This window comes from Sebastes fasciatus, chromosome 23 (assembly GCF_043250625.1).
Source record: "Sebastes fasciatus isolate fSebFas1 chromosome 23, fSebFas1.pri, whole genome shotgun sequence".
Lineage (NCBI taxonomy): Eukaryota > Metazoa > Chordata > Actinopteri > Perciformes > Sebastidae > Sebastes > Sebastes fasciatus.
In genome coordinates this window covers 6,912,835-6,933,818 of record NC_133817.1, presented here as the reverse complement: position 1 = coordinate 6,933,818, position 20,984 = coordinate 6,912,835, and the positions used below count along the sequence as shown (strand labels likewise).

Sequence of the window (20,984 nt, the reverse complement as noted above, 5' to 3'; positions counted from 1 at the left end):
GTTTTACAAAGACTCTCTTTGCTATTTAGGCACTACTAGTGTGACGATGATCATTATTTTTGCCCTTAATTTTCTCCTAAGTGGGGTTTCTCCTAAAGTTTACAAGAAAACATCCAGAATCGAGTTATTCCAAAATAAAAAAATATGACTCATTTCTCAGGAGACAACAAAGAGTCAACTCTGAGAAACTGTTTTCCCCTCCGAGGTACAGACCTGCCAATCCACAAAACCACAACCAGCTGAAAGCAGCTAAAAACTGCAAAAAGCTACAGACTGCAGTGTTGACGCTGAGGGAAGGGCCGGAGGTACAAGAAACCCATTCACCCCACCGGGAGTCCACTCATTAAATCTTAATACCAACAATACTGTTAAATGGAGCTTTAAGGGGCTTGTTATGGAGGTCTAACACAACTCATATATTATGCAAAGACTGCAAAGGCCAAATCACTAGGTTTAGAAAAGAAACATTTTCTTCTTATCACTTAAAGGATTGTTGGTCTTTGGGGGATTTATTAGCAGAAATGGGATTAAGTGAACAATCACCTGAAACTACCGTTTAAGGTAACGTTTTCGTTACCTGAGAATGAGCCCTTCATATCTAGCGGGTCCTCTTCGTCGTGTTGCTCCGCCGTGTTTCTACAGTAGCCCAGAACGGACAAACCAAACACTGGCACTAGAGAAGGCTTTTCACGTTTTTACATTACCTGAAGGCTACCGTAGTTGTCCGACACGCTTGTGAAACAGCTGCCTTTAAACACTGGGGGGCATTTTTTTCACGTTAAAAATGCGATGCACGTTGTGCGGAACGGGTTGCGTTGCACCCATATTTATATGAAACAACAACACGGAGGCTCCATAGACCGAACCAGGACGGCAAACTTGATCACTGGTTCCAACCTTGACAAAGATCCGTTCCTTCAGTTCTTACCTTTCACAATAAAAGCCCTAGATATAGAATATTTACTGCGAGTATTTCGCATTTTCGCTGCTTTTATTCGTCATTCATCCGGTGTGTAAAGGCCTTAAGAATGGCCTTTGAGCGAGGCGAACAGCGTTACCACTGTTTTGCACTCTGCGGCTCACATTAATGCAGTCTAGGAAAGGGAGGAGTGAGCAGAGGGGTACTGAGTTGGTTGCAATCTGCAACCACACCACTAGATCCAGCCAAATCCTACACACTCTACCATATATAAATATTTTAATCTGATAATATCTTGACAATTGAATTCCTTTCCATGTCACATTTTAAACATTCCGACTTCAATTCAAGTGATTTCCAGTTGGGATGTTAAACATGCTGTTTATATCAAAGACGTTGGTGTGCATTTACATTTGAATAGAGGTTCTATTCACCTTTCATGCACTTCTCTGCAGGACTCTTCGCTGAGAGTGTGTGTTTAGACGTGCTTAGCAACAGACCTGAAATATTCTTGGAAACGTGTGGAGCGAGAGGAGACTACTGGGCATGCTCAGATGTTCTCAACAGGTCGCTGAGTACACAATGCTACCTGTAGTACCTGCAGCTCTTCTTTTTCTCCTTTGTGTTCTTTCTCTATCACTTCTTTCCCTCTGCATTCTTACTGATCTATCCAATTTGCTACTGATGACCATTTGTTACAGAGCATGAAGAAAAGCACATGCTTGTACAATCCCCCCCAATCTCTCTCTCTCTCACACACACACACACACAGACACTGAAGAGGAGCATCAGCAGCTTGTATTTTCTCCCTGCTTCTCTAAGAGGGCTGCCCTAATTCTTCTTGACAAGGGCTGGGAGAGCCAAGAGAACATCTCAGCACACACACTCACACACACAAGCTGAAATATGCCACGCCACTATCCATTTACACACAGACATGTGCAACGAAATACACATAAGTCGCGGACAACACACAGCCGCACATCTGCGCGCGTGGCATTTTACCTTAATTGCCTTTGTCACCGCTTTCACTGCCGTTTAGTCCGACTGGCCTATATTTTCCTCCATCAACACGTCACTGGCCTTCATATGCTCTTAACTGCTCAATTTGGACAAAGGTCAACTGTCTCAGCTGATTTACATACAGTATGAGACGGACTGAGGGTTGAGATAATGACTAAAAGATGTTATTTTCTCTGACGTGCAATATGTTTTTTATAATTTATTCTCCGGCATACATTATATTCTTATTAGGGCTGTCAAAGTTAACGTGATAATAACAAGTTAACACAAATTTGTTTTAATGCCACTAATTTCTTTAGCGAATTAACGCAACTTGAGAATTTTTTTTTTTAAAGCTGGAGTGAAGATACTGGTACCAATGAAACTAGAAAACCTAAGAAATCCATTGGTATCAACCATGTCATACTAGCTTGTCGTAAAGGAGGTTAAAGAATGCTCCAAAGTTATGCTACATTTTGGCGAGGAAAAACTTTCACTTGCCATTTTCAAAAGGGGTCCCTTGACCTCTGACCTCAAGATATGTGAATGAAAATGGGTTCTCTGGGTACCCACGAGACTCCCCTTTACAGACATGCCCACTTTATGATAATCACATGCAGTTTGGTGCAAGTCATAGTCAAGTCAGCACACTGACACACAGACAGCTGTTGTTGCCTGTTGGGCTGCAGTTTGCCATGTTATGATTTGAGCATATTATTTATGCTAAATGCAGTACCTGTGAGGGTTTCTGGACAATATTTGTCAATGTTTTGTGTTGTTAATTGACTTCCAATAATAAATATGTACATATATTTGCATAAAGCAGCATAATTGTCCACTCCCATGTTGATAAGAGTATTAAATACCTGACAAATCTCCCTTTAAGGTACATTTTGAACAGATAAAAATGTGCGATTAATTTGCGATTAACTATGATACTGTTGATTGACAGCCCTAATTCTTATTCTAAAATGTCAGTGTCAGCACACAATAAATGGAACATACTCAGATGGTATTTGTCAAGCAGCCAAATTGTGCCTATGTGAGGTGTGTGTGTGTGTGCGGGTGGTTTGTGATTGTGTCTGCACAGGTCTGTGTACGAATAGTTGTGTTACAGAATGACGGACAGTGTGTCAGCATGTGTGTATAACTGTTTGGTGAGGCTACCACAGGGCAAGAGGAAAAGGGAGGGAGGAAGATGGAGGTATTTCTCTCCCCTCCACAGCTCCCCTTTCCTGCATGCTGTGGCCTTTGTACAAAGAACTCAACAGGACGTCGAGTGTGTGTTTGTGCATCATGTGAGAGAAACACAGAGACATGCTTGGATGTGCAGGCCGAGGCCGACGGCTTCTACATGAGAGAGAGAGAGAGGGGGGAGACAGACAGAAAGGGAGGCAGCATCCCTGGAGGAATTCAAACAGCCTCTGTGCTATGTGACCGGGATGGAGATGACTTCATTAGGCTGGCCAGTCTCTCTCTCTCTCGTCTCTATCTGTCCCTCTCTGGCTGTAAACACGGCTGTGAGGGTGATTTACTGTATGTCAAGGAATCTCACTTGTCAAATAGTTTCAATCTGTGTCGCGCCGACAATCCGAGAGATCAGTGTGTAGCTCTGCGCCTTCCTTTTGTGAAAAAAATCCTCAACAGATATAGCCAATTTCTATCCATATATCACACCCAAAAATTGTCCAAAAATGTAATTGGGCTGGCAGAATTTATAGGAGATGTTTTGATTTGTTTTCATACAGTGTTGTGTTTCATGGGACGCAATCTACGTCAGAGTGAAAATGAAATGTCAGAGCATCAAATGTGACCGGATTTTATGTGTGTGTGGCGCTTGTGCTGAAAATGTCATTGGCTGACTGACGGGAGGCACAGCAGCACAAATATCTGTGTGTGTGCAGGCATGAGTGTTTAAATTTAATTGCACGTGTGCACATACTGTGTGTATTATGTATGTGGCAGTCAGTAGTATGCAGTCCTGAATTGCTCCCTAAGGCTTTCTGCTGTACATCGTGGTAGTTATTGATGACTACATTTGCAATTAGGACTTCAGCACATTCTCTGTTGGCCCATTAAGCAGAGCTCTTAACGCCTGTTTGACCCAGAGGTCCATAGATCTCAATGCTCACTTATTGCCCAGGAATATCCTCAAGAATGCCCTAGAAGAAAAATCCTGTGAAAAATCCTGTGTCCTCTGCTGCACCCCTCATATCAGGACTACACCGGCAGCACACGATGAGCAAAGTCAGGAAGACCTGTAAAACTTAAGTAACTTACTTATGCTCAAGTTAACAATGACAACAACATGGTTCGGGAGAAAAAAAGAAGGTGATATTTTGGCTAAACTAGACTGAATAAAACGCTCAATATATGTAGTTTGTCCTGGGAGACAAAGTGAATGTTTATTAAGCCATTTTGGATGACGACGTTTGCACGGACGGTGGCTTTGAGTGGTCAAACAACCCTCTTTTGCCTTTTGATGGATGCGAAAAAACGCAGAAAATCAAATACGTTCCAAAAACTTTAATGACGGATGAAAGTTTCGGTGTGTAAACGTTATTGGCACAACTTGAGGTCATATTTATTTTTTAAAATGTGACAATATCGGACAAAAAAATACAGACTTGTTGTGCAAAGGTCTTAACTTTTCAGGAATATCCGTGACAGAGTAACATGTTAGCTTGCCTTTCAGTTGCTGATGTGAAAGGAGTGTATTTATGTGTGTGTGTCCTTGAATACATGCTTTATCACCTGCATTTTAAAATAACACCACAGCTGTCTAACCTTGAGAGTAAGGTCAATGTGTACACCTATTAGCCCTCCGTTTATTGCTTCTGCATGTAGTAGTAGAGAGGTACACATCTGGTTTGTGTGTGTGTGTGTGTGTGTGTGTGTGTGTGGGTGTGTAGCCCTTGACCTTTGCCAATGACTAGCTCTGCCTCTCCATCAGATCTTTATCAATCCATTTTCTCGCTGCAGCTATACAGCGTGATGCATGGAGCGCAGCGGAGGCATTGTATCACTGTGTGGTCGAGTGTGTGCGTTCTCAAAATGTGTGTGGTTACAGTGCAATTTAACACACAGTTTGTGACACAGTGCCCATACCGTCTGGTGACTTATGTAGAAAAAGCGCCCGCAGTGAGAGAACAACAGAAGGAAGGACGTCGATAGTAATTTCCTCAGATTGCATAAATCGTAACTTGCAGAAAAAAGCCCAAACCTGATTACAGAACACACAAAAACTCTCATAAACACACTCTGACAGCAGCCAAAAAAACACACACCCTGCCTCACTCAAGAAGCAGAGGTAAAATAAGACAAGTCAAGACAATGGCGTCAATTTGTGGCAGCTCAGACAGGATTTCGTCTTTGTCTCGCTGATTGCCGCCACCACTGTGTTCTCATCCAAAAATCATTTGCGCTCCCTGCTGCTCGGAACCGCGTGTAAACAGACAGGAAAGTTAGCGGCCGTCGTGTCATCACGCACACTCGCACACACTCCTTTTGTTGCTTTTTCGGCTGGCATTGAACCGGCGCACAGCGGGCGACCACGTCTTCTCTTCAAAGTGATGGTTGTCAGCCGTGAGTCTTCAATGAGAAAAACCATTATGCTGAGTTCTATGGGGCCAAAAAGGTCAACGCAATCACTTCCCTTACTGAGAGTGGGAGTGAGCGACCTGAAAATAGATCGTGGGGTCGCGCATGACTCGTGATGTTAAGGGGCGGGGTTGCAGGGTAAGTGGTCAACCTCCCTAACAAGCAAAGTATAAAGGGTGGAAGAGCTGCTTTACAAGAGAAATGGCAACATTTAAAATGTGAATCAATACAATCAATGGTGTGAAGTCCGCAGGGTTTCTTGATATACAATGTAGAGCAGGGGTCTCAAACTCGCGGCCCGTGGGCCAATTGCGGCCCGCAAGACGATATTTTGTGGCCCCCACCTTGATATGAAAGTTTAATGTTAGTGCGGCCCGCAAATTTTTTTTTTTTTTATAAAGTTTTTTTTGGGGGCATTTTTTCATTTTTATTGACAGGACAGTGGATAGAGTCTTGGAAAGGGGGGAGAGAGAGAGTGGATGCGGAAAGGGCCACAGGCCGGATTCGAACCCGGGCCGCCGCGGTCAGGACCAAGTCTTGTTACATGGGCGCCCGCTCTACCAACTGAGCTAACCAGGCGCCCTCGGCCCGCGAGTTTTATGTGAATGGCAGTTTGCCGTTGAAGGTCCCTTTGTTGCGCGAGCCCGAGCTGAACGAACCTACCAATCACAGCGGGGTATATGGCTCCCGGGGACGGGCAATCGGCCGGGCTTGATGCAAGCAGAGAAACATTTCACAACAACTGTGGCGGCGCCCGTGTAACATCGCATAAGCTTGATTAAAGCTTGATTTATACTTCTGCGTTGAATCGACGCCGTAGCCTGACGTGCACCTCTCCAGAAATGTAACTACACGTCGCGGCGACGCAGACCGCAACAGCTGTGATTGGTCCAGTCTCTCAGCGATGCTGAGCGGCCAGGACCCCGGACAACCACAGAAAGTTCTACTTCTCTTTGCCTCCATCTTTTCAATGTTTGTTCACACAAATCCACTCAGATATATTTTCTCTTTTCGGCGTTGCAGTAATGTCAGTAGAAGTTCTGTGGTTCAACAGTTATTAGCTCCAACTCCGCTCAGTTTCTGTTTGTAGTACAAGAAGAAGAGGAAACTCATAGAGACGCCGCCGCCAACTAGCGGTTTGGTGGTGTAATTGCAGAGCAACACAAACACAGCAGGCACAACTTTATTGCGGAGTGACACCAAGTGGAATTAATATATATCTTGTCACACAGCCCCAATCATGTCTTTTTCAAAGCCTGCAGTGAAGAGAAAGGTTGGTGACGAGCACAGACAATTTCAGGAAAAGTGGGAGACGCAATAGAGGCCATGTTCAGAAGAACCGTTCATGTTCTTCAATGTTCCATTAATGTTCAGGACAGTTCATGTTCAGAAGAACCCATTCAAGTTAAAGAACTGTTAATAATGACGTTTGAGAAGATTGTTTTTTTTTTTAACAAAGCTTTTTTTGTGGAATACCTGATGCGGCCCAGCCTCACCCAGACTCTGCCTCCAGCGGCCCCCAGGTAAATTGAGTTTGAGACCACTGATGTAGAGCATGTGACCCTCAGGAAGAGTCTAAGAGTCACGTCTTCAGCTTTATGTTATCTCTTCAAAAAATACTTTGACACTGAATACTTTGCCGCCAGCAGTGGCTCCATGATCAACGATAGCAGTTCTAAGAAGCACAACACTGCATAACTTCAAATCTGAACATCTATAATCCTTTGAGGGATTATTTTTCAAGACGACTAAGAAGAATGCATTCATAATTACAGCAGTGGCCCGGAGTCTTAATAAAATCTGAAATGTCAAGCTTTTCCTTTAATCTCGGCTCAATAGTCCAAAAGTCTGCATCTGTTGTTCTGTAAGATCCAGCCTTACACAACCTACATTTACCAGACCTACTTTTCCTCCTTTTCTTGGCTGTGGCCCAATAACCTCGAGTGTTTTCCCTCTACGTGAGATTCAACCAAATCACTGTTTACATATTGCACTGATCATTGACGAAAACTACAACTAAATATGTTTGTCAACAACTTTTTTTTCCCATAACTAAGACGAGACGATGACAAGACGATGACAAGACGGCCCCGACGTCATTCAACACTAATTGTGGCTATATCAATATGCAAGAATTTTGATGTAAAAAGATGAGAATAAAATGTAGTTTAAAAAATAAAAAACTTGGCTAAAATGTTCAATATAATCTGATGACTAAAAAATATAAAAATGTCAACAGTTTTCATTTACTAAAAATTTCCCATGTTATGATTTGAGCATACTGTTTTCTGGACAATATTGGTCATTGTTTTGTGTTGTTAATTGATTTCCAATAATAAATATATACATAAATTTGTATAAAGCAGCATATTAGCCCACTCTCATGTTGATAAGAGTATTAAATACTTGACAGATCTCCCTTTTAGGTACATTTTGAACAGATAAAAATGTGATTAATTTGTGATTAATAGCAATTAACTATGGACAATCGTGCGATTAAATATTTTAATCGACTGACAGCCTCAAAATATACTTGAACAGTTACGGTTTTCTTTGACTAAAATAAGACCAAAATGCCCAGACTAGTCAAATAAAACTAAAATTGAAAACTAAAATTTGACGAAAAAACAGGATGAGGTTGACTAAATATGATGAAAACTAACAAGGACATTTGACAAAGGACTAAGACTAAATAAAAACATAGCTGACAAAACTAACACTAGCATACTGTCTCTTATCTTGTATTTATTTTGCAGTTATTTGTCTTCTCTCTAACTTCCTTGAACAATGAATAACTTTGCTCCAAAGCAAATATAGAGACTAAAATGCATTGCAGTCAATCCCAGACTTTTGGACTTTTGGACTGGAATATACTATAAATCTTTTTGGCAAAAGTTCAATGGTCCACATAGTCTGTACTACGTCTTCACTAAATCAAGATATGAATGGTGTTTGTTTAGACTCGTCACAAAGCAAAGGCCTCAACATCAACATCACCAAACACAACTTCAACTTATTCCATAGTGCATTCCATTTATCAAAATATTACCAAATGTTTGTCTAATTAAGTTTCAGCTTTCTCCTGGTGCTGTTAATATTACTTTCAATGTCACTATTACAATGATACATTGACTACAATGCATGTTGATCAGTTTGTCCTTCATCTTATATACATTTTGTGGATTATTCATTACGAATATAGTTTAATAATTGGCATTATATTAGCCTTACAAATCGACGGTGGACTGCAACAACAACTACAACCCACATTGAGAACTGTCTTCGGCAGAACTGGTTGTGTTGATAATGGCTACCATGCAGGTTTTTCTTAGAAAGTACAACTGTGCTCTTTCGAGAGCTGAGATTGCCATCTAACCAAATTCTTCTGGCAAACAAACACTATTTAGAAATACAACAAAACAAGGGAAATCCCCAATAAGCAAAACACGGTTGAAATGGGCTACGGTTTGTGTACTTCAAACAAAAACTCGCAGCCACAGAAGTACAAACACACACAGATACACATCTAGCTCCCATACAATGCTCTTAAAAGACTGAGAGGAAAACTAGTCTTACCTCCTTCTCTTCAAATATTCTCCAACAGTACGTCACACTTTTACCTTAATATTGGTTGTCTGGACGTAGAGCACAGCTGGGTCATATGCAATCATAAAAGGTTTGTTCGTGTTCATGTCAAACTAACCGATCGATGTAGCGGTAGACCACCAACTCCTGTGTTCTGCGTGGTAAAATAAAATGACTGTTTTTGTGAATGGAGTCTGGTCTGGTGGCTATGAAGACAACAATAGAGCGGCTGTTGTTCTCCATCGGGAATGGGCTGTCTGATGGCGAGGTAAAGCTATGAAAGTATTCTAAATATAGCATACACTTAAGCTGATATTGATTTTTTTTAGGTGGCTAAAATACATTTTTCTGTTGCTTCCGTCCACAGCCACTGACTCAGCTAGCTCTAGCGTTCACATTATTTATAACCTTATTGATTAGCTTCAATTAGCTTACTTTGGTAACCTACATCACTGCTTTTTGCAACGGCTGAGTGGACGTTTCCATTTGGATAAAAATGGAACAGAAAGCAGATGGACCCGCCCTTTAAGTAACAGATACATGATTCAAAATCGTTCTTCTGCAGACTATTTGTCCTTAAATAAACCAGACATCTTGTAATGTACTCGCATCAAATCCACGTCAAACGATTGAACATTATCACTGAGGGAAAACATCAAGTTGTCCCAAGAGATGAGCCTAAACTACTGTTATGTAATGGCCATTTTAACTCATATTTGGAAAGACAAGAAATACCCAAAGCCGCAGGACTATTTGTAGTTTGAAGCTGATACGATGACACATTTTTTGAGTGAATCCATTAGGATCACAGCAGTCGCGTGTCCCAGCCTTCAGGCCTGCACAAATATGACCTCGTTTTCAAATTTGGCCTCTTTTCATATTTCCAAACTGGGCTTTACTGAAATCAGTCAGGAACCACATGGACTTACTGGTAGAAAGTATGATGATTAAGACTTATTCAGACCAATTATTTTTGGGGAATTTTATTATTATGGGGAAATAATATGACATTCACTCCGACGGTCATACCCAAGTGTTCATATTTAGCACACACATGCAGGACAAAGCCAGCTCTAACTTTAGAAAAACACCTCTCTGTTTTTCATTTACACCACAACCAATATGTTGTGGCAACATTGGATCCAGGAGAGAGTGGGGGATTTTGTATCTTTTCCATCGCTCCTCAACAGAGAGACGGTAGACAGAAGAGGGAAAGAGAATCGGAGAGTTATTACTGTCAACAGCTACGATGTTTGCTGACAGTGCTGGGATGCATGGCTAGACACACAGAGAGAGAGAAGGAGAGAGAGAGAGAGAGAGAGAGTCAGAGACAGATGTGTCAAGCTGTCTAAAAGACGTTGGGGGAGAAAAACTGTTTCAATCTTACTCAAAACTAGTCCCTTGTTATCTCTCCTGGGTCATTCGTCTGGTGCTGCAAGCTTGTTTGTGTGCAAGTGTTATTTCTCGCTCTTCTATCATGCTGGTAGGAAAAAGGCTTGTGCTGAAGACTACAGAAAGAACCTGAAATGAAGCACATTAGCAGCCTTGGTTTGTGTGTTTGAGTGGAAACCCACAATACACTAAACAGCGGCCAATTGTCCAGCATGGAGCAATTTTCCTCTGGAGACAAATATGTCAGCTGACATTCTCTCTTTCACAACACAGCACAGACCAGCCTTGTCTCCCACACAATGACGTCCATCCATACAACTAAACTGCACAACCAAAATACGTTTTGAGGGTTCTTTTCTCCTAGATTACAGTCGCAGTTTTAAACTGTTTTAAACATGTGATTGACATTGTAAATTGGAACAAAAACAAATATGCAACAAAACTATTTTTTTAGGTTTAGGGATAAAAAAAATTGCGTTAGGTTTAGTAAAAAAAAAACATCATTGGCTTAAAATGATTACAACATAGAAACAAAACAAAACAAAAAAGCAAAAATGACTATGTTTCACAAAGTCTGGTGTTTGTTGGACCTATTCACCTCCGCTCCCGGCCGCCAGAGGTTGACTTTCTCACTTGTTATACCCGTTATTATTCAATAACGTTATTATTCGACATAACTTTGATTAATGGTCACTCGATATACTACTTCACCTGCTCTGCGCGTTGCTCGTTGTACTACGTCACTCGCTGCAGCCGTCCGCAGACTTAATAAAGGTATTAGTGATACGTCGAAGACATACGTAATCCGTGACAAAATACGTTTCCGTCAAAGCGTGATTGAGAACGCAATTTAGTTGTATGGGAACGTAATTTTTAGGAGACAGGGCTGCACAGATTAGTTTAAATAATTGTTAGCAACAAAAAGTTGGGTGTCCATTTTATTCTTATCACTGGGTATTGTTTCCAATTTTTCAATACTAGTGCTGATACTTGAGCTTTAGTACCGACAATGTGTATCAAAATGTCTTTGATGCCTTACTTTCAAGAATATAAAGATGTTCATGTAGATGCTTTTCTACAACTTATATTTAAATCTAATTTTAAATATCTGATTAATGAGTACACAAGGCCATGAATCTCACCAGGCATTTGATGCAAACATTCTCACACTTTCGGTGCTACAAACACATTGTGGTTGGTACCAAAACAGAACTGCGGTTTGATAGACACACAGACATAATAGGAAACACACATTAAATTCCAGCACCATGCAGCCGCCCAAGAAACAATAACAGGAAGGCATCAGCCCCAGCGTGCTAACTCACTTCACAATACAATAGTAACTTGACTCAACTTAAAACACCAAGAAATATTCTAAGCACGTCACTCATTTAAACTATGAGTAGTATTGCTTTTGTGTGAGTGTTTGAGCGTGAAAACACAGATAACAACCCGGGTGCTGGCCCGATCAATAACATAATGGAATATTTGGACTGGAGGCCATTCACAGCAGACTCCCCTGGTAAGTGCATCAGGGAGTAATTTATTCTTCTGTGACTGTTGGAGTGAGGGTGACGAACGGTTGTGTGTGTGTGTGTGTACAGCCATTTATATATGTAGACCTATACGTATATGTGTGTTATACATGTGGGCACTGCCAGCTTTTGTACGGCGCAGCAGGGAGAGTCTGTAGCGCATCGATCCCAGCTGATACCTCGGGCTCTCCCATCGATCAGCAAAATGTCTCCAGCTCACTGCTGCTGAGTCGCAGCAAGGCTCTTACTTCATATCCCCCATAGCATCGGAGCATTATCTGAATTAGCTGGAGATGCAGACTCAGAGGAGGATCTGTCAATATTTCTGCAACGCTTATGTCACCACTAACAATTACACGAGGAGAGCTACTTGGAATGAGAGCATCTGTTCCAAGTCTCACAACCACTTTCTTCTTTTCTCGCTTTCTGCTCTCTCTCTCCCTCATTTTAACAAGCTATTCAGTGTCTTAAAAAGGCTTAACAAGTATGAATATCAAATTAAAAGTGAAAGCAAAAGATGATTATGTCACTTGTTGGCAAATTGCCTACTGCGGTTTTTCCCGAAACAGGTGTCAACATCTTAAAAACCAGACTGTTCACTCAGAGTGTTTCAAGAATGCTGATTTGCATTGGAAACAAGCCAAATTAGCTTATTTAGCGAGTAGATTTCTTCACTCATTTCCATAAGATACACTCAACTAAAGGACCTGTTAAGATGGAAACTTTTTTTCCTTGCTCTCATCCTACATCAGTTACGAATGACAGTGACCACAATTGCAGCCACATCACACACATTATAATTAGGGCTCTCAAAGTTAATGAGATAACGCAATATCGCAAATTTGTTTAAATGCCCATAATTTCTTTAACGCATTAACGCAACTTGCGGTTTTTAGGTTGAAGTGGGCTCAGTTTTAAAGCTAGAGTGAAGATACTGGTTTCATATGAAACTAGAAAACCCAAGGAATCCATTGGTACCAACTATGTCATACTAGCTTGTCGTGAAGGAGGCTAAATAACGCTCCAGACTTTTGACATTTGACCTCTAATATGTTTTACAGACATGCCCACTTTATGAAAATCACATACAGTTTGGGGCAAGTCATAGTCAAGTCAACACACTGACACACTGACAGCTGTTGTTGCCTGTTGGGCTGCAGTTTGCCATGTTATGATTTGAGCATATTTTTATGCCAAATGCAGTACCTGTGAGGGTTTTTGGACAATATCTGTCATTGTTTTGTGTTGTTAACTGATTTCCAATAATAAATATATACATACATTTGCACAAAGCAAGCATAATTGTCCACTCCCATGTTGATAAGAGTATTAAATACTTGACTCCCTTTAAGGTACATTTTGAACAGATAAAAAAAATGTGTGATTAATCGTGATAAACTGTGGACAGTGATGCAATTAATCGCGATTAAATATTTGAATCCATTGACAGCCCTAGTTATATTCAATCTGATATAACGACCACTCATTCATATTGCTCTCACTTAAGCCATTGTCTCGTCGATGAAATTTCTCACTCTTAACACCCCCCCTACACAACACAGAGGGAAACTTTAAAAAAAAGTAGTAACCATGGTGACACTGCCCTTTGTGTCCACAAGAAACATGCACAAACACACAACTTATATGCTATAAGCTCACACAAACATGTATGCACGCACACACACCTGGCTGGCCGTAACCATGGCATTCTGTACTCTCTGAATGTGGGAGGATAGCCACCAAAACACTCCCGGGGGCTGGGGAGCCGGGTGACTCAGACATTAGCAAAGTCTGCCCGACGTGTTCATATATTCTGCTGGGAGATGACATTGTCTCTCTGTTACTAAGGAGATGCTGGTACTAAAACCTTACAGTAACTACAGTATCTGAGGGACGTTTTCTGTCCACTCCTCTTGGACTAGTAGGCTACCAACAACATCACATAAAGTTTGATCTTTGAATAGTGCCAAAATATACTATACACTTAAGGCCTAACTGTACAGCACTCTTATCAAACCACTTACTGGAAATCGAAAAGGATATGGATTCATGTGGCATGTTTAAAGTCGATTCCACTTAATGTGTAAAAGCTAAAAACTAGAGCTGGAACGATTAATAGATTAGTTTTCAATTAATTATTAAAATTATTAACTTAATAGACAAAATATTTTGATAATCGATTAATCAGTTTGAGTAATTTCTTTAAGGAAAATGCTCCGATTCTAGCTTCTTAAATGTGAATGTTTTCTTTACTCCTCTATGACAATAAACTGAATATCTTTGAGTTGTGGAGAAAATTGAAGACGTCATCTTTGGCTTTAGGAAACACCGATTCAACATTTTATAGACCAAACAACTAATTGATTAATCAAGAAAATAACCAGATTAATTGACAATGAAAATAATTGTTAGTTGCAGCCCTACTAAAAAACAATATTACTGCCTCAATGAAAAATTGTCAGGATTGTGTGTTAATGAAAACACAACGCCAACGTGTCTCAACTCTTCAAATATCATCACAATCCAACCAGCAGCGTTTGAGACATCATGCTTGATGACAAAAACAAACAAACAATCAAAACAACAACAAAGCACTGGCGCACCAAGCAAAGACAGTTTCAGTTTCAATTTAAGTAATTGCCTTTGAGTATCTGTCCAACCCTCTGGGAACGAACATGTTTTTCTAGATTCAGGAGAAGTTTCACAGGAAGATTTCTGTCAAACATTTGAATGACTGCAGGGAAGACACATTTACATATCATTAGATAGATACACAGGCACACTGCACAGTCTACTGTGGAAGCCAATTTATCAAACTCCAATACACTGCAACCTGTTTAACAATGCCAGTGGCAGCTTCAGGGGTGTGACACTATAATGCACACCTGCTCATTTTTAACATTGCATTTATTTCTCTATACCAGGGGTCTGCAACCTGCGTCTCCGGAGCCGCGGCTCTTTAGCTCCTCTCCAGTGGCTCCCTGTGTTTTTGTTTTTTTTAATTAGTGGAAATGAATAACAGTTTTTTGGTTTACATTTTCATTTTTATTTATCATTGTTGTAGGTCTATGGTAAGACGATACGACAGAGTATTAGGGCCAATTTGAGGAAAAAAAAAAAAATCTGAGATTATGAGAATAAAGTCATAATATTATAAAGTAGTAATTTTACGTTATTTTCTTTTTTTCTAGTAAAGTTATGACTTTATTCTCGTAATATTACGATTTTTTTCTCGTAAAGTTATGACTTTATTCTCGTAATTGTACGACTTTTTTCTCGCAAAATTATGACTTTATTCTCGTAATATTACGACTTTTTTCTCGTAAAGTTATGACTTTATTCTCGTAATATTACGACTTTTTTCTCGTAAAGTTATGACTTTATTCTCGTAAATTTATGACTTTATTCTCGTTATACTACGTGTTATTTTCTCGTAAAGTTATGACTTTTTTCTCGTAATGTCAGTTTTTTTTCCCCTCAATGTGGCCCTAATACTCCGTAGTACATTTGCACTTGGGCCCTCACTGCATTAGATTTATATACTATATACTTAGACTATAAACAATGCAATTCAAAATCACAATGCTCAAATGTTTTGCGGCTCCAGACAGATTTTTTTTTTGCCTAAAATGTCTCTTTTGATAGTAAAGGTTGCTGACCCCTGCTCTATACGAAGCATTCAAATATGTATGAAACAACCTCTTCATAGTAAAAAAAATGTAACGTGACCTTTCTTTCCATTTGATGCAGGTGACACATTCAATAGGATTCCCTTTACAGGGGGGCTCCTCCTCAGAAAATGTGGTGTCCACCCTGTGAAGCATATACAGCCTGTAGCCTACTGTGGGTCACCACCAGTCAGGCAGAAAACAGACCACATTCTCTGCATTTTTTCACCCTGCTTGTATTCAGAGAGGAAAATCCTCCCCTGAATGACAGAGAAAGACCTCTCTTTCAAAGAGCTTTAAACACACACCAGCCTGCTTTCTCTCTGCACACACCATGAAATGATTTTAACACCTTTTTATACGCTTTTCATACGCCTAAATGATCTCTTGACAGGTGACCAACCAGCAACAACAACACGACTGTCAGCTGCCAAATACTGCAATAATATAAACACATACAGTATGAAATACCTAAATAATTAGCAATAACTCATTAGCATCCTTTACAGTCGCACTGGCGAGAATCCACATTTATTGGAACATTTACAACATCTTTTATATCAAATAATCAAATTATACCTCTTCCTACAGTTCATATTTCCTATTGTACCACTATAATATACTTGTATGTCGTATTTAAGTGTGACTGTATATCTGACAGTGTGTTATTAACAGCCATAAAACACAATTGTTCCCCCTACTATGCTACTGTAAACATGCCCCCGTGTGACTTAGAACGTTAACACTTAGAACATTAACACTTCGAATGTTAACGTCTCCACTTAGAACTTTAATACTTAGAATGTTAACCCTTAGAACGTTAACACTTAGAATGTAAACGTCTCTACTAAGAATGTCAACGTCTCTATTTAGAATGTTAACACTTAGAACGTTAACACTTAGAACGTTAACACTTAGAATGTTAACATCTCTAGTTAAAACGTTAACACTTAGAATGTTAACATCTCTAGTTAGAATGTTAACACTTAGAATGTTAACATCCCTAGTTAGAATGTTAACACTTAGAATGTTAACATCCCTAGTTAGAATGTTAACACTTAGAATGTTAACATCTCTAGTTAGAATGTTAACACTTAGAATGTTAACGTCTCTAGTTAAAACGTTAACACTTAGAATGTTAACATCTCTAGTTAGAATGTTAACACTTAGAATGTTAACATCCCTAGTTAGAATGTTAACACTTAGAATGTTAACACTTAGAATGTTAACACTTAGAATGTTAACGTCTATAGTTAGAATGTTAACACTTAGAAAGTTAACGTCTCTAGTTAGAATGTTAACACTTAGAATGTTAACACTTAGAATGTTAACACTTAGAATGTTAACGTCTATAGTTAGAATGTTAACACTTAGAATGTTAACATCTCTAGTTAGAATGTTAACACTTAGAATGTTAACGTCTCTAGTTAAAACGTTAACACTTAGAATGTTAACATCTCTAGTTAGAATGTTAACACTTAGAATGTTAACATCTCTAGTTAGAATGTTAACACTTAGAATGTTAACACTTAGAATGTTAACGTCTCTAGTTAGAATGTTAACACTTAGAATGTTAACACTTAGAACGTTAACGTCTCTACGTAGAACGTCACTGGGAGAGCGCAGACCAGTATAATGTTAACGTCTCTCTACTTAAAAAGTGAGTTTGTAGCTGACTTTACTGGCTGGTAACGTTTATAGTTTGAACAGATTATTCACATATAACGTACACGTTTGCTATAGTAGTCGTGTGTGTGTGTTGTCATGATGCAATAGTTCGTCGGAGTGGAGTAAAAGTGTCCAACTGTCACCTTTTCAAAATAAAGCTGGCGCTGCTAATACTAGCTAGTATTCTAATTCTGAGAAGATTTAACGTTTACTCGCCATTAAAAGTTACATTGTTCCACGCTAAAAAGACGGTTAACTAAACATAAACTTGGAGTTGGAGTGCAGGTGACTTCCAGCCTCGTCCACAGCTCGGTGTTTTTCCGTGAGACTAAAGGAAAGCAGGTTACAACAGAGAGACATTCCTCCTTACCTGCAGGACACTGTGATTTCAACTTTGGTGGCAGGAATAGACGCGTTGAGCGGGTCGAAGTCTCCTATCGACGCCATGTTTAGGTAAGTGGTGGTCATCCTGTCAAAAATAAAAATATGTTTTCCCTCGTGTGGTCCAGCCCCCTTTAATGAGCAGAGAGAAGAAGAGGAAGAGAGAGGAACTGAGCTGAGCGCCTCCTCGGCGAGAAGTGGAGCAAAGGTGGAAGGAGGAGGAGGAGAGAGAGAGACAGAGAGAGAGAGAGAGAGGCTGGGAGATGTGATGTCACTTCTCTCTCCTCTCTTTCTCCTCCTCTCTGTGTGTTTCCTTCTCCCTTCCTTCCTTCCTTCCCTCTTTCTTTATGACATCTCCTTCCCCTCTCTCTCTCTCTCTCTCTCTCTCACTCTCACTCTTTCAATTCACTTCAGCTCAGCTCATTTAAAATTCATATTCACCGGCATGGAAGTTAATGACAATGACACAATCATGAAGAAATCTGTCATGAAAAGTCACATATTTCCCCTCAATGCTCTCATTCACACCAGTTCAATTCAGTTCAATTCAGTTTAATTCAGTTCAATTCAATGTGGGTTGTTGGCACGAAACACAACCCCTCACTCTCCCTCTTTCATGGCCGGATTAGCCTGTTAGGGGGCACAGGGCATAAATGCACACTTGGGGTTATTTCGGCACGACCTTGGAGATTAATCATTTATAACAGAAAGCCTGTTACACAAACAGTGGGCAACCTCCGGGTCTGAGAAGTGAAGCCAATGCGGAAGTGTCTTAAACTTGCATTCTTTCTAACAGCCAGCAGGGGGCGACTCCTCTGGTTGCAAAAATAAGTCTGATTGTATAAAAGTCTAATGCTCGGTTCAGACTACACGATATCAGCCCGATTATAGCCCGACACGGCCGTCGTAGAGGATCGGGAACGATAAGAGTGTCGTGTGCGAAAAATCGACAACCGTCAGAAAGTCTAGCATGTTTAATTTTTTTTTGTGTAGTCTGTCATGTGTCGCGGCCAAGTCACAACAATAATTTATGACTCTCAATCATCTAATCTGACATAGTGACCATCGTAACCGTCAAAAATATTGTGTAGTCTGATTCTGGCATTAGAGTCAAATAGACCATAAAGCAAGGGATGCCTTAGGGCGTGGCTACCTTGCGATTGACAGGTCATTACCACGGCGTTGTCCGATCTGGGTGTTGTCCGTGTTTTTCGTCTTACAACTTCAACCCTTTCACAACGTGTTTTCACTTCATGAAAGTTAATAACATTTTGATCCCCTAAAAAATGTCTCATTCAGCGTTCGTCTGTACTTAGCTCCACCCTCTCGTGGCACTTCTGGTTGCAAAAGAAACCAAGATGGCGACGGCCAAAAACCAAGAGGGGGAAAATGCCGAACTCGAGGCTTCAAAACAGCAAACCAATGGGTGACGTCACGGTGACTGCGTCCACTTCTTATATACAGTCTATGGGTCAAACAAAAGACGCTATTGACTTATGGGAAATGTAGGATGTTGAACCTATTGCATGCATCTGCTGCTTCGATTTTGACCATTTTTGTGCTGATCTGTCTCTTGTAACTCCCTCAACTTTATGGAAGTGCAATACTAAATCACTGCAGTACACCTTTAAGGTCTTACTACAAGATTTTGACACAGGGTCCACTTACAAATGACCAGAAACCAGTGTAGTTGCCCATTTTCTCTTGTCTTTGTGTGTATGCCTGGACAGTAAAGTAGATGTGCAGCACATTCAGTCCCTCAGTAGTCTGAGAGGAGATTATTATTAACATTATTATTATTAGTGCTTGTAGAAACACTAATAAGTCTCTCTCTCTCTCTCTCCATGCGATGAGGATAAGCATCTGACTTAATTAACTGGAAGGGAGACCCTCCGCTGGCAGAGAATAAAATGACAGCATGATGAATGTGAAGGGATAAGGAGGAGAGTCACATTATGAAGACATTATGCGTATGAGTGTGTGTGTGTGTGTGTGTGTTTCCAAAAGAGACGTACGGTATGTTGATCTGTTTCACTCTGGGTGTGTTTGTAGGGAGAACACAGTCCTCCTTGTTTCACTGTACAGTATGTGTTCTGTCTTAATGAGTACAGATTTTTTTTTTTTCCTATTTTCTAAAAATAAAACTGAAAAAGGATTTCTTGTTAGAATGTCTGAAAAAAAGTTTTGCATCAAAGCTACAACTACCTCTTCTTATACTAATACTTGTGCAAATGCATACGTCACATTACCACATCGCAAGTGTCCCAAACTACTACGTTTGCTATAGGCTGCTTTAGGGCGTGTGTGTGTGTGTGTGTAAGCATTTCTCTTAGATCATAGAGTCACAGGATCGCAAAATGACGCATCTCAGTATTACTCAGTGTGTTTACTGGCTAACTACATCTCTAAATATAGCTGTCTTACACACACACACACACACACACACACATGCACACACACACACACACACACACACACACACACACACACACACACACACACACACACACACACAAACACATGCACTGATGCTCCCTGGGCTGGATGCAAAAACCATTGGGGCACCTTTGACCAAACACCATGGGCGGGGTGGATGGGAGCAAAAACTAATGGGCACACACTGAGACACACACACACACACATACACACACACATACACACATATACAGGGTGTAACAGACAGAAAGACAGAAGCCGTTTGTGTGAGCAAACATCACATCATCATCGCCTCCTGACTATATAGCACCACACGAGAAACACTGGCAACTTCTTTCTGCAGTGCCTCCTGGTGTGTGGACACTGGTGTTGTTTACAAGTTGTAAACAAGTTGCTCATTAAAGGTGCTCTATTTGATATCCAGAGCATTAATATAAGCAGCAAATAAGTATTTGCTATATAAAGATATAGTAGCTTAAAGCTGAAGTAGGAGAGATTGGAGCAAATAGGATTAAAAAAGAGTTATTTTTATAAAAAAAATAATATCGTGAAAGTAGTACATGAAACAGGTAACCTGAAAAAAATCATGTGCCTCTGTGTCCTCCAGTGTCCTCCGGTGTCCTCCGGTGTCCTCCGGTGTCCTCCGGTGTCCTCCGGTGTCCTCCGGTGTCCTCCTGTGTCCTCCGGTGCTCCTAACGGCATCTGCAAGATTTCACAGACCGGAGGAAAAGAAGCAGTAAGAGCTGATCTGAGGTCCGCTGTCCAGCTGCCGTCTATGAGAGTCGGCTGTCAATCACT

At 40.5% G+C, this 20,984-nt stretch overlaps 1 protein-coding gene across 1 annotated transcript in view; it reads right to left on the bottom strand.

The window, feature by feature from the left end:
* Positions 1-17,848, bottom strand: part of LOC141762140 (copine-8) — a 99,020-nt gene extending 81,172 nt beyond the window's left edge. The window contains exon 1 of the mRNA XM_074626072.1: positions 17,740-17,848. Within this exon, the coding sequence (XP_074482173.1) occupies positions 17,740-17,837 (98 nt within the window). The 5' untranslated portion in view covers positions 17,838-17,848. The remainder of the gene's footprint in view (positions 1-17,739) is intronic.
* Positions 17,849-20,984: the final 3,136 nt, after the last annotated feature.